Source organism: Anabrus simplex, chromosome 9, assembly GCF_040414725.1.
Source record: "Anabrus simplex isolate iqAnaSimp1 chromosome 9, ASM4041472v1, whole genome shotgun sequence".
Taxonomy (NCBI): domain Eukaryota; kingdom Metazoa; phylum Arthropoda; class Insecta; order Orthoptera; family Tettigoniidae; genus Anabrus; species Anabrus simplex.
This window is the reverse complement of record NC_090273.1, coordinates 167,355,693-167,369,859: the sequence shown is the minus strand read 5'-3', so window position 1 is coordinate 167,369,859 and position 14,167 is coordinate 167,355,693. Positions and strand designations below refer to the sequence as shown.

General features: G+C 40.0%; 1 protein-coding gene across 9 annotated transcripts in view; it reads left to right on the top strand.

The window, feature by feature from the left end:
• The window catches only part of LOC136881194 (protein turtle), an 850,346-nt gene that overhangs the window by 732,596 nt on the left and 103,583 nt on the right, over window positions 1-14,167 (top strand). For 2 of the 9 annotated variants that reach the window (XM_067153898.2, XM_067153895.2), the window contains exon 13: window positions 13,716-13,796. The exons of 6 other annotated variants lie outside the window; for them this stretch is intronic. In XM_067153898.2, coding sequence (XP_067009999.2) covers window positions 13,716-13,796 — 81 coding nt within the window. The remainder of the gene's footprint in view (window positions 1-13,715; window positions 13,797-14,167) is intronic. One more of the 9 variants, XM_067153896.2, reaches the window with a different exon arrangement.

The following is a 14,167-nucleotide window of genomic DNA, read 5'->3' as shown; positions in this document are numbered from 1 at the left end:
ATTATCGAGGTGTGAGTACTTAACATATAGTAGGGCTTGACGGATTGCGAAAGCTTCAGCCGTAAAAATAGATGACTCTGATGGGAGGGAGAATTGTTTGGATAGAACAAGATCTGGGGAGAACCACACCTGGGGGAGTGCTAGTATAGAATACTGGTGCTAATGCGTGAACATCCTGTGACAAAATGCGACGGACATATTTCCTAGCACTTTGTGTCCGGGCCGGGCCAAATGGTTGAACACCTCCTGATGTTGGCAGTATCATGTCAGGGGCATAATAGTTTGCCTGAAAGAGAAAAATTTAGTTAGCTGTGGACGGGTTACGCAAAATAGAGTTACGAAGATAACTAAATTTCCAATAAGCCCATGCCAGCGCGGGGAATCTGTTTAAAGGTGTACCCATATCTTGATAATAACGAACTAGCAAGGATAATTTAGGGATGAGAGGGTGTGAATTGAGAGATAGAGTCCATAGAAGAAACTTGGTGACTAGCAATTTTAGTCGCAGTTTTAGGGGAAATTCCGCAGCTTCAACCAGTGTGGCATTGTTGGGGGATGACTGTAGAGCCCCAATGCAAAGTTTAACAAACTGTACTTGAAGTGAATCCAATTGAGTAAGTTTTTGAATGTCAGCCGTGTCGATAAACCCCGAGCCATAATCCAAGGATGATCGAATAGTATAACGATATAACTGAAGCATCGTACTGGGATCGGATCCCCAAGATCTCTGGCGTAGAGCAAGAAAGATTGTTTTTTCGGGAAGGGACTTATCCACCAGGTATTTGACTTGGGTGTGCCATAATAATTTCCGGTCAAGGTAAATACCTAGATATTTAGTAGACTGGACAATCGGGATCGAAAATCCTTGGAATCGAATAGGAGGGTGTTCCGTACGCTGAGCCCAAGAGAAAACAATCGCACGACATTTGTCGAAGGATACTTCGAAGTTATGATCAGTGAGCCATTTACCAAAATCCAGAAGCGTCATATGTAAGGACTTGTAAACCTCTTCAAGTGATGGAAGACTGAGATATATCATGAGGTCGTCAGCAAATTGGATCATACGTGCTCTGCGTGTAATAATGTTCTCGAGGGACATCGAATAGATTGAGTATAAAATCGGACTTAGGATATCTCCCTGAGGGAGCCCCGTAGAAGTCATACGTGCTGAGATCTGTGAGAAGTGTTTGAGTTGAAGTGATCTGTGTCTTAGCATGTTCAATAGAAGATTAATAAAGAGAGGCAGAAAATTGTAATTGAGCAATTTTTGGAGTAAAATTTTAAGGTGAACATGATCATAGGCACCCTATAAGTCAAAGAAAATTGCCAACAAGGGTTCCTTCCAACATCGTGCTAAACTGATATCTGTAACCAAAATGTTAATGGCATCAGAGGCAGAACGACCCGGTAGGAAGGCAAATTGATATTTTGGTAGCAAGTTATAGAAATCGAGAGACCATTTTAGGTGTTCCAGAAGAATTTTTTGGAAAAGTTTTCTAAGGCATTGTCCCAGGTAAATACCCCTATAACTATCAGGAAGGACAGGATTTTTGCCTGGTTTCAACAGGGGGACTAGATAGAATGCGTTCCAAGTGGAAGGGGTTCAAACCGTCTCAAGGCAAAGATTGAAAATCTGTAGTAAAAGCTGCCTAGCTAAAAGAGGGAGCTGCTTTAATACATAATATGAGATCGCATCCCGTCCAGGTGTCAAATTTTGTGATGTGTTGATGACCAGATTTAATTCTTGGATGTCAATTGGGCTCATGAGCGACGAAAATTTATTAGAGCTAGGAGGGATAACGAAACTATACTGAGGTTCGACCAAATCTGGCGTTAGTTGATAAAAAAGGGTTATCAACGCATCCATACTGAAATGTATTGTAGACGGGGAATTAATTCGGCGGTTGGATAGACCGGCTATTGCTCGCCATATATGTTTTGACGGTGTCTGTCTATTTAAAGAGGCAATGGAGTTTTTCCAAGCTTGTCGGCATTTATCATTAAAAACCTTTTTCGATTGTGCTACTGTGACTTTATAGTGTAAATAAGGTTGGAACGTACCCAAACTTCGAAAGGAGCGCAGAGCCGCTTTCCGGCGTGCTATTAAGGCTGCGCATTCCGCGTCCCACCAGCGTGCATAATGGATAGATTGGGGTCGGAAATGTGGTTCTATGGGATGGTAGAGATCTAAATATGCAGTGATAATAGCTGTGAAGGAAATGTAGGACACCGGTTGACCTGCTAAGGCAGTAAACTTGTGGACTAAAAACTGTTGAAACTGTGAGGTATTGAAGGGGCGCATTGCTTTAACCGAGGTCAGAGCGGCTGGACGACTGTCAGCCAACCCAATGAAGATAGGGAAATGGTCGCTGGAATGAGTATCCTTAACGACCTCCCATTCCACGCGGTGCGTCAGATTGCTCGAACATATGGTTAAATCAACTGCACTTTTATTTGCAAATAGGTGAACCATCATTCAAAATTCAAAAATGATTATTTTAGCTATTTTATTGCCTTTAGGGCACGAAATGTCACATCCCCAACACTGATGCTGCCCGTTTAAATCGCCCCCGAGGAGAAAGGGGTGCGGCAGTTGTGCGAAAAAGTTCGCCCAGTCAGCATATGTGCCTTGGATTCGTGGTAGGCACTAGATGGAAATAAAATGGATGTTGTCGACCACTATAGTGACCGCCTGTGTACCAGGTATTCTATAAGTCAAAGATACCGACAAGTATTGTCAAAACCATAATTGTCATGATGAATAACGGTATAATGGGGTATATGAAAACGTTTGGCCGGAGCCAACCAAGTTTCACTGATTAAAATTATATGAGGTTTGTAAGAATCAATGAGTAAAAATAATTCATGTCTCTTGTGAACTACACTACGTGAAGAATTATCATTTAAGGAAATAAATGATGTTAATGAGTGTAGTAGAGTCTGAACTTCCTCCTGCATAGTGAGGAGCATTTTTTACCATTTAGCATAATTTTCAGAAGCCCTGGCATAAGCAGAGAGTTTGTCTGCAATAGCTGCAATGTTAGCCAATGCCGTGTTCGAGGCCCGGGAACTGTCTTGCTTCGAGTATACAGTCGAATCTATCTGTCTGGAAGTGGCGGTATGTTCTTCCCAGATACAGAGGGAATAGGATGTATAGCAGGTTTGACAGAGGGAGGCTGTTTTAGAAGTGCACGATATCCCTGGACATCGTAACCTGGCGACCGATTCGGACTCGGTGGAGGCGATGAAACAACTGCCGTAAATTTTTGATTTCTCGGTGGCGCGGGCTGAGTAAACAGAGAACTACTCGGAAGAGGAGGAAATTGTTGTAGGGTCAAAAGGGGGTTGAATCTATTGGCTACTGGAGTAAAAAAGGATTCGGAGGAAAAAGGAGAAACTTCCAAAGCCTGCTTTTTTTTTCATTTCCTGTTGTCGTTTATGTTCTGGGCATTGAAGAGATCCTACTGAATGTTCCCCTGAACAATTGAGACAAAGTTTGGTAGAATTCTTACATTCTGTAGTTTCATGATCGTGTGCACAATTGGCGCATCAAGGGATTTGAGCCCTACAGTTTTTTCTAGTATGGCCATATCATTGACATTGCCGGCAGATCGTCCGTTGAAAGACAAATGGTTCAACCTGGGTACGAACCTGATAAATTGAAATGAAGGCAGGTAGAGACTGGCTGCGAAACGTGAGTTAAATGGTGCCAGTTGGAATATAACTGACCCGTCCATCCTGAACGGAGCGTCGTTTCATTCTCTGAGCTCCGACGAGAGGGGCGGTCGATTCAGCAACCTTACAAGTTTCATCTACCGACAAATCTTTATCAACCCCTTGAATAACGCCTATCTTATATAGTGACACGGAAGGAATAAACGCTTTAAGATGTTTTTCCTTTAAGATAGGGTTGGTGAGAAAGTGATTAGCTTTTGTTCTTGTCTGAAACTCAATTTGAATCCTATGGCGACCTCGCCTAGCAATTTGAGTAACACCCTCAAATTTATGGTCATAAAAATTTTTTCCCACAGCCATGGGATGTATGCCGCCCAATTTCTTATTTTCATCAATGGCCTCCACAAATACTAGATAGGGGCCCGTGTGTGTATCATCGTATGTCTGCGTTTCAGGTTTTAGAGAATACACATCAACATTAGTAGAGGGAGCATGGTTACTATCAGATGGGGTTGGGTCATTTAACACAAGTACTCACGACTATCAACTTCAACAGACTCCTCCTCCATACTCTGTCCCCCACTTGACTCCGCCATGAGGTTAAGAGTGAGTTGGGAAATTAATACATATAATACTCACAACTCTCGTACCACTCCCAAGGAAGCTAAGAAAGATGAAACACGTTACCAAATCCGAACCTGCTAACACACTACACTGAGTAATACACTAGCACCGATAGTCACACGTCCACTCGCTACCGGGAACCAGCGCGAACTCCAAGGCCAGTATTAAATCAAATACAAGGGAACACTTACAGGCCTAAAAATGACAACTAAGAAAGGAGAGTGGAAGGTGCTGGAAACCCTGTGAGGTCTATGGGAACGTATGACGTTATGGGGACAAAAGACTTACAAGAAACACCCTCTAGCTCAACTATATTAAAAATAACGACAAAAAATTACAAAACAAAGTTAAATCACAAACAGATACAATTACGAATCCAAAAACACAAATGAATGAATTGTTGAATAAAAAACAGGTGAAAGACTTGAAATTACCAACATCAGGACTCTAGGGTGAACTCAGACACGTTAAATTTAATAACGACATAAAGAAAGGAAATACTGAAATACCAAAGTAATTAAATTAAATTAAATGAAACCAGAAAACATTGAAATAACACTTACCGCGGAAAGGCAGGAGTTCCCGAGGGAAGCCCTCGAGGTTGCGCTCGCTAGGGCGGTCGCATGTAAATGACACCGAGCACACACGTGAAAATTCTGAAGCTGGCAGAAAGTCCGGAAATGGCCTGAGTTTTTATACTCTTTCCACTATGTGTTGGATATCTGGTATTGACTAAGGCTTCAAACCATTTCTTGCCACTGTACCGTCAAATGACATCCTATTCATCAAGTGAATGATTTCATCATTATATAAGATTTTTAGTTATTCAGGAACATTTTTACAATAACTGTAACACAATAATTATCAAAGACATTTTAGGATAATTTCAACCTGTTGTCTGACAAAAATAAAAGGTTTTGATAGTGACTGAAGATGCCTCACAGTAAGAGGCGAAACATGTCTCACATTAAAAAAAAAAAAATGTTTTAACGTAAATGCCAACATCTTGTATTGTATTGAATAGGTGGAAATAAATATTATATATTTTCCTATATACATTTTATGACACTTCCTATATGGACGAAAAATGAATTTCATTACTTGTAACATACCACTTAATCGAGCAGCTCATCTCCTTTCTCCCAAGTCTTCCCAGCCCAAACTTTGTAACATTTTTGTAACGCTACTCTTTTGTTGGAAATCACCCAGAACAAATTGAGCTGCTTTTCTTTGGATTTTTTCCAGTTCTTGAATCAAGTAATTTTGGTGAGGGTCCCATACACTGGAACCATACTCTAGTTGGGGCCTTACCAGAGACTTATATGCCCTCTCCTTTACATCCTTACTACAACCGCTAACCACCTTCATAACCCTGTGCAGAGATCTGTACCCTTTGTTTACAATCCCATTTACGTAATTACCCCAATGAAGATCTTTCCTTATATTAACACCTAGGTACTTACAATGATCCCCAAAAGGAATTTTCACTCCATCAACACAGTAATTAAAACTGAGAGGACTTTCCCTATTTGTGAAACTCACAACCTGACTTTTGACCCTGTTTATCATCGTACCATTGCCTACTGTCCATCTCACAACCTTATCGAGGTCACGTTGCAGTTGCTCACAATCTTGTAACTTATTTATTACTCTATATAGAATAACATCATCTCTTATTCCACTTCTTTACACATATCATTTGTATCATACCCTGACTTGTTTGCAGAGAGTCAAGAGAGATCGCAAGTAGTAATCAGTCCTTAATAATGCTGGTGCACATATTATTGTCGTAGCACATGGAACATAGACCACTAACTACTGTTGTAATATAAAGAAAATATAAAATTTTCTTGATAAATTATTAATTTCTGTATCATAATTAAATGTAACATCCAGTGATATAGAACTTGAAATACATGAATAAATAAATAAATTAATGATGGTACTGGTAATAATCATAACAATTTGTAATATGCTGAAAATGCAGCTAAATGGGTGCCAGAGGTCACCATAGATCCCTCAAGGTAGAATAAATGGTACAGCATAAAATATTGTGGTCATAAAGCTGGAAACTGCACCTAGCTTCTCCGGTAATTGAAAATAAACCATCTATATTGAGATCAAACCACAGAATAACAACACAACTACTGAAAGACTTCCTATTTACATTCAACAATCTTAGAATAAAAAGAAAACAGTGGGAAAATGACAGCGACGACTCTACTACCATTTGTAGTGAGCCCGGTAACCATGTCACTATCTCTGTGTATCACCATCAACATGCAGTACTGATGCTGTACAGCACTTGGTTTAGTACCGGGCCATAGATAAACAAAAGTTGGCACAAGATATGAACACAGTACCAAGATCAGTTGTATAACAACACTGCTTCGTTCGTCTATAATCAAATGTACACTCGTTAACGTTCACAAGAATTGTCTTCTGTAAATTGTCCCCTGGACCATGTCCTTCTGAAGTTTTAATAGACATCTCGATATCCAAGTTCCTGCCGGCCGATCTGTCCAATCATGAGCGAGAGATATCCAGTGCCATGGTAATATTGGTACACGTGTCTATGACTTGACCACGCCCAAAGTCTGATATGTGGGTATCCATGTGTCCTGCATGACTCATAAAGTTTCCCTTGTTATTCCAAACCAGGAAATAACTATGTGTTTCCCAACTGCCTGTACAAAACAAATTACTAATAACTAACATTGAGGTATTTTTGTGGAATTCCTTAATCTTTTCCTATATCTTCCTGTGATGGTACATTATGTATTTGGATTTTACTCACTTTCAGAAGTGTAAATTCCTGATTGTCCACATTGCAGATTAATCAAGAAAATGAAATAATCCAACTAAAATAAATTGTCTGCATTCTTCACCAATTATTTACCACAATTTAGATTTCCAAGAGAACATAAAAATAATTCACAACAATGGAACACTTATAATCTCGGCTAACTACAAGCACGCCACCTAACTACAAGAATGCATTAATTTACAAAGCATTAGTGTTTTATCATTCGGGATTTTAAGGTCATTCTTGCAAAATATCATTCAAATGTTACCTGACGACACTTGTGATGACTAATTACAACACCATGTTAAATCCTACTCAGTCATACTGACAAAGTGCCCTAACATCACACACAAACATCGTACACAATTCCAGTAGTAGGGCTTCCAAATGCCACAATATTTTGAATGGGGAACATTCTGAAACAACGTTGAATGTCATATGCAATTAAACACATATCCAAGTCTCCCACAAATATATGGGAGAAAAGTCATCTATTTAATCACATTATTTTGATGCTTGCCCTATGCATGCATCATTATTATTATTATTATTATTATTATTATTATTATTATTATTATTATTATTATTATTATTATTATTATTATTCGCTGGGGCCATCAAGGACCACGTTAAGTCTTGTTGCATTTGACACTGAACTTGGCCTTCTTTAGAGCCCAAATTTCCCTCATTCTTTGTGAGTGGGCCTGCTTGCGCTCTTTTGTCCAAGGAGCACCGTGTCTTCTCTTCGCTTGCTCGTCTCGGTTTAGCCCGTTCGTCAATATTTTCTTGCGGAAGAGATCTCTGTTAAGGGCATCTTCAGCTGAGATATGTAGCATTTGCAGGTCTTCTTTGGTATTTCTAAACCAGGGAATTGTGGTTTTGAGGTTTGAAACAAAAGAGTAAAAGATTTCTTTAGTTAACTTTCTTCCGTCCATTTTTTTTCAGATGACCGTAAAATCGTGCCCGTCTTTTTCTGATTGTGTCGGTAATATTCTCTATTTTGCTGTAGACTTCCTCATTGGATCTCTTTTGATGGATTCCATTTCTGTACTTTGATCCCAAGATTCCTCTCACAATTCTGCGTTCTTTTTTCTCCAGTTCTTCAAGGAGTCCTTTGTTGGCATTTAGAGACAGGGTTTCGGCTGCATATAGAACTACTGGCTTCAGAACTGTTTCATAGTGACGTATCTTGGTGTTTTGCGAAAGGCATTTTTTGTTGTAGATTGTGCAGGATGTTTGGTAGGCTATTTCCAGTTTGCATACTCGCTCCTGAAGTGCTTCTTTGTCCAGTCCATTTTTCATGATTATCTTACCCAGGTATTTGAATTTGTCTACTCAGGTGATGTCCCCATATTTTGTATGGAGTTTTGGTGGAGCCTCTTTGATGTTAGTCATTACTTCTGTTTTCTCAAACGATATCTGCAAACCAGTTTGTTCGGCAATTTCCTTTAAAATTTCAACTTGAGCTCTAGCAGTTTCTATGTCGTTTGAGAGAACAGCAATATCATTGGCAAATGCTAAGCAATCTGTTGCGATCCCCTTGGATTTGGTTCCTATTTTCAGTCGGGTTCTGATGATCCTTTCAAGAACACAGTTGAAGAGTATCGGAGATAGCCCATAACCTTGTCGGACTCCTGTTTTGATGTCAAAGGAATGGGAGAGACATCTGTGGAACTTCACCTTGGATTTTATGTCGGTCAGGGTGGCTCTAATTAAAGCCAGCAGTTTCAAATCAACTCCAAATTCATTTAAGATGTTTAGCAGGACTTCCCAGTCAATGGAGTCGTACGCTTTCTTAAAGTCCACAAAGACAGACACATACTGCTTGGACCTTAGTGTACAATATCTGATGATCGTTTTGAGATTTTGGATCTGTTCAGCTGTTGAGCGACCTTTTCTGAACCCTCCTTGGTATTCACCTATTTGATGTTCGACTTGTGCTTCCAAACGCTCCAGGATGGCAAGTGATAGAATTTTGTAAGTCACGGGTAGCAAAGATATTCCTCTGTAGTTGTTGATGTTCTTCATGCTGCCTTTTTTGTGTAACGGATGGATCAAAGCTATTTTCCAATCTTCGGGTAGGGTCTCCTTGTTCCAAATTTCTTCTATTTGCTTTTGCAAGATATCAAGTGATTCCTCTGGGGCATATTTCCATAGTTCTGCTACTACTTAGTTTTCCCCCGGCGCTTTGTTATTTTTGAGACGGGCAATGTGGCGCTTGATTTCATCTCTGTCGGGTGGTCTGGAATCTGGGTACCTGAGTGAGGGTTTCTTGGTCTTAATGGGGCTTTGCGGTTTAGAGCAATTAAGTAAATTCTTGAAGTAGTCTGCTAGAATGCTGCAATTTTCTTCATTTGACGTCGCCATTGTGCCGTCCTTTCGCTCAAAGCATAGAGATGGTGGTTTATAGCCAGTGAGTTTGTGTTTGAAGGCTCTGTAGTACTCTCTGCTTTCATTCTTCCTAAAGTTTTGTTCTATCTTTTCAATGAGAGATTTTTTGTATTTACGTCTCTCAGTTCTGAACACCCTAGCTGCTTGGGCACGTTGGGTTTTGTAGGTAACCCAATCATATTCTGATTTCGTAGAGTAGTACTGTTTCCATGCATTGAGTCTTTCTTGGAGGACTGATTCGCAGGTACCATTCCACCAGGCATGTTTTTTGCTTCTCTTGATTTCTGCAACGTCTTTGGCGCCCTCAACAAGGAGACTTTTGGCGTTGTTAAAGTCACAGTCATTTGGTCTAGCCTTCTCCTGGAACTCCTCGACCCTATGCCAAAGTTTATCATTGTCAAAGTGTGTGATCTGTTTGGTTGTCTTCCTTGTGTTTGCGGGAATTGGTTTGAATTTGATAAGAGACATATAATGATCTGAGGGCACATTGATGCCTTTCTTTACCTTGACATTCATAATCTCAGGGCTGTTTCTCCTGGAGATTGCAACATGATCAATTTGGAACTCTCCGAGAGTTTGGACGAGAGGACGCCAAGTCATTTGCTTTCTGGGCTGATGGCGAAAGTGGGTCGACATGACCTGCAGGTTGTGATTTTCGCAAATGGACACCAGTCTTTTGCCGTTGGGATTGGTTCTTTTGTGAGCAGGGTAATTTCCTATAACTTTCTTGTACTTCTGTTCACGACCTAGTTGGGCATTGAAGTCACCCAAAAGAAGCTTGACATGGTGTTTGGGGATTTCGTTTAATTTTTCATGCAGTAGGTCCCAGAAATTATCAACTTCGTCTGGATCAGACTTGTTCTTATCGTTTGTAGGAGCATGTGCGTTAACTAGGGCGTAGGTTTTGTTCGCGCATTTAATTGTGAGTATAGACAATCTGTCATTCACAGGTTCAAAATTTGCAACCGATTTAAGGATCTTGGTTCTAACAGCAAACGCGGTTCCAAGCATCACAGCTCCATTGAGGATTCCTCTTTGCGCTTTGCTCTTGAAAAATCGGTAGCCTTCAGATTCAAAAATCTCTTCATCTGGGTACCTTGTTTCCTGTAGGGCCATTATGGATATCTGATTTTCGTGAAGAGCCTTGGTGAGGGTTTTCAGCTTGCCAGTTTGTGTAAGTGAATTTAAGTTGAAAGTTGCTAGAAAGGTTTTAGATTTTGGCCTGAGTTTTTGACTCTCGGGGTACACCGAGACGCTCCGACTCGTCTCTTGCATGATGTCGAGTCTCCCCCAGAATCCGAACGAGACTCGTGCGCCGTGGCGTTCACGACGAGGGATTTATCCGAAGATTTACCCCCTGGGGTGTGTTTCTTGAAATGTTGTGCCATCATGCTTTTTGACTTGACTTTGCTTTGGACGGGTACCCATCCTTTTACAACCAGGGTTGTTAGCCCTAGAAGTTGCCTCAAGATGTTTTCTGGCTTCTGCTCATTTACCAATCTTCGCCGTAACCCTAGCAAGGGACCAGTTCTTTTTTCACGGTGGTATTTTATTTCCCTACTACCCTCTGACTCTGCTGGCGGCAGACCCAGCGAACTTCCCCAATTCCAATGGGACGCGCCCGATGGAGGTAACTGGTAAATCCCCACATGGGTATTATTATTATTATTATTATTATTATTATTATTATTATTATTATTATTATTATTATTATTATTATTATTATTATTATTATTATTATTACTACCTGGAAGAGTCTAATCTATGTTCATGAGCAATTAATATCCCAAATAAATCACTCATACACTCGCATTTAAATGATTTTGCCACGTTAACTTTAATTATGATTATTAGGGTTGCAAACAACATCTTCTCAACTTCCTACGGAAGATTTCCTTAACTATACTGGTGACTGACCATGTCCCTATGTCAAAATTCATTTAGAAGAAAATACAAAACTATCCTGATCCAGGAAGAAAAATCTAGAAGAAAAAGAACAAGGTAAAGTTTATGGTAATAATTCTTAGCCATGAGTGTATATTATATAATGTTAAAATAACTTGAATGAATGCTGAAATCTATTATCACATGAACATGGCTGCTGTCCTTGTAAGCTGCCTTGATTCCAGGCTTGAAATCCATGTACAATCAGGCGAATCCCACGCTGAACATTATGAGATATTATAGTCCTTTGTGGTGGCAGTATCTGAAACTTGAATAAACAGATTTAGAATTCGTTGTCCTATCATAAGCTAAGACAACAGAATGAGAAGTAATATGAAGCAATTAGTTATTGCTCGTGGATGCCAATATATTAATTTAGATCACATAATTCAGTCACGTGCACAATCCGTGCTCTTCCAGTCTTGCGTTAAGGTATTTCATTGCAACGTGAACTTTATTTGTTATATGCTGTCCACACTCAGCTAAATCAAGCCGATCAATTCTTGCAAGGTCGCTGGTGACACGTGTCTCGGGTTCCTTGCTGCCTGACTTAGTTCAAACATCTCCCGCTTGTATGAGGTACAAAGATGAAACCGACACAGTATGTTGTTTTCTTTTCCTCATAAACTTCATTGGGGTGTATTTTGGACATTTTGAATCTGATCATCGAATCTACAGTATTATAAAGCCGTTTCTTTGAAGGGTATTGTGTCAATTCGATGGGTGCTCACTTTACTGAACATTCTCGAAGATTGTAAAGTGTTTGTGCGATGGCAGAATCTTCCCCATGCAACCAGTAACCAAGGATGTTTTTCTTGTTGTTGTCATGCCAGGTTGAAGAATCCTATCTCCAGCACAATGAAGAAGAAAAGAATGTGTCTTGCAAGTACCAGGAAACAGGTGATGATAAATCTTGGAATGAAGACAGGAAAACAATGGATCCGTCAAATTCAACGAGATCTCAAAGCAGTTGGACTTGAGATAGCAGATGCAGAAAGCAGAATTAAATTAAGACCATTCTTAAGACTCATAAATTTTCAGCAGAAATGACACAATGACAGAAGTGAATGTGATCCAATAAAGTTAATAATAATATGATTTATATTTTTCAAAGACAAACCATGATTGACCACAAGGATCTTGAATTTTTACAATTTAGGCATTGAAAACCAAAAATATTAAAATTATTATAAGGAAGGAAACAGAAGTAGTAAAAGTGGCACTATAAAGTCGTGTGCCATTACGAACCAGGTACCTCTACTATTGGACCCCTTGAAAGCAGACTTGATCTTACTGCCTCAGCTCTATCCCGAGTACACATGTAGCACTCCCGTCTAATTCCATTTTGTTAGCCGCACTGCTTGGACTGTTGAATGGCCCAATGCTGCATTGTGAGTGCGAAAGGTAAATGTTTGTAAAGAACACAGTCCTAGTGCTGTCCGTGGTTCATTGCTACAAACCATTCATCAACAGCTTCCTTCCATTTCCTCGTCTCTTCTCCTCAATTTCCTAGTTTATGAAGCAGTATTTACTCCACGTTGTTTTCAGGAAACTTTCTGCAAGTCTCCCACATTCACTCCAATTCTAGTTGCTTTACGTCGCACCGACACAGATAGGTCTTATGGCGACAATGGAACAAGGAAGGGCTAGGAGTGGGAAGGAAGCGGCCGTGGCCTTAATTAAGGTACAGCCCCAGCATTTGCCTGGTGTGAAAATGGGAAACCACGGAAAACCATTTTCAGGGCTGCCGATAGTGGGGTTCGAACCTACTATCTCCCGAATACTGGATACTGGCCGCACTTAAGCGACTGCAGCTATCGAGCTCGGTTCACTCCAATTCTGCGTGGTTGTAAGCACCATTCCTCATAGTATTTTACCCCTCCCCCTGCTTCCTCTCTATTTCCCCACACCATCGAATCATCTTTAGTTGCTTTCCCAGAGTTCCCATTCTATTTCCTCCAGCAATGAAGTACATCACACTTACATTAGCATTAGTTATTTCATCAAGAATTCTGGATCCATAAATTTGAAGCAAGAAAAAACATACGTTATGGATATGGCAACACTGTAGCAGTTACTTAAATGGATGATTAAAAGCGATGAAATAAAGTGCAACTATGACACATCAGGGTGCTCAACTCCCAACATCTTACAGGACTTGTGTTGTGTTTCAATGTGTGTACCCACAGTGCAAAGCCAGTGACTGACTTAGTGTGATGACAATTTTGTTCTTGTTTGATTTTGGCCTTTATTTCATTGCTTTATTTTATTCCAGACATTTCTGATTATAGTCTTATTATCTTTCCAACTGATTCCACAGGAGACACAATTTACCCACCGGTCCTGCGTCCAAAAGGTACTGGCTAATGGAGAACTTGTTAGAGTACAATACAGAAAGACTTGGACAGACCTTACTGAGAACTGAACATTTTAATAGGGAGGGAATTTCACCACAAACATGAGGGTTGGTAAGTTGATACACTGCCTAGCCCAAAAAAAAAAAAAAAAAAAAAAAAAATTTGGGGGAAAATGTATATTTATTGAAACAAATTTACATTCTAAGAGCAACATATAGTCAAAATCTTTTAAAAACTCCTTCAGCATCCATATAACACAATTTTAAGAACAAAAGCCAATTCAAGAATGAACTAAATGGAAGTCGTGCACCATTCTGCAAGCCACTCCAAACCCAGGACAGTCAATAACGGGTGTTACAACCTTTTGCGT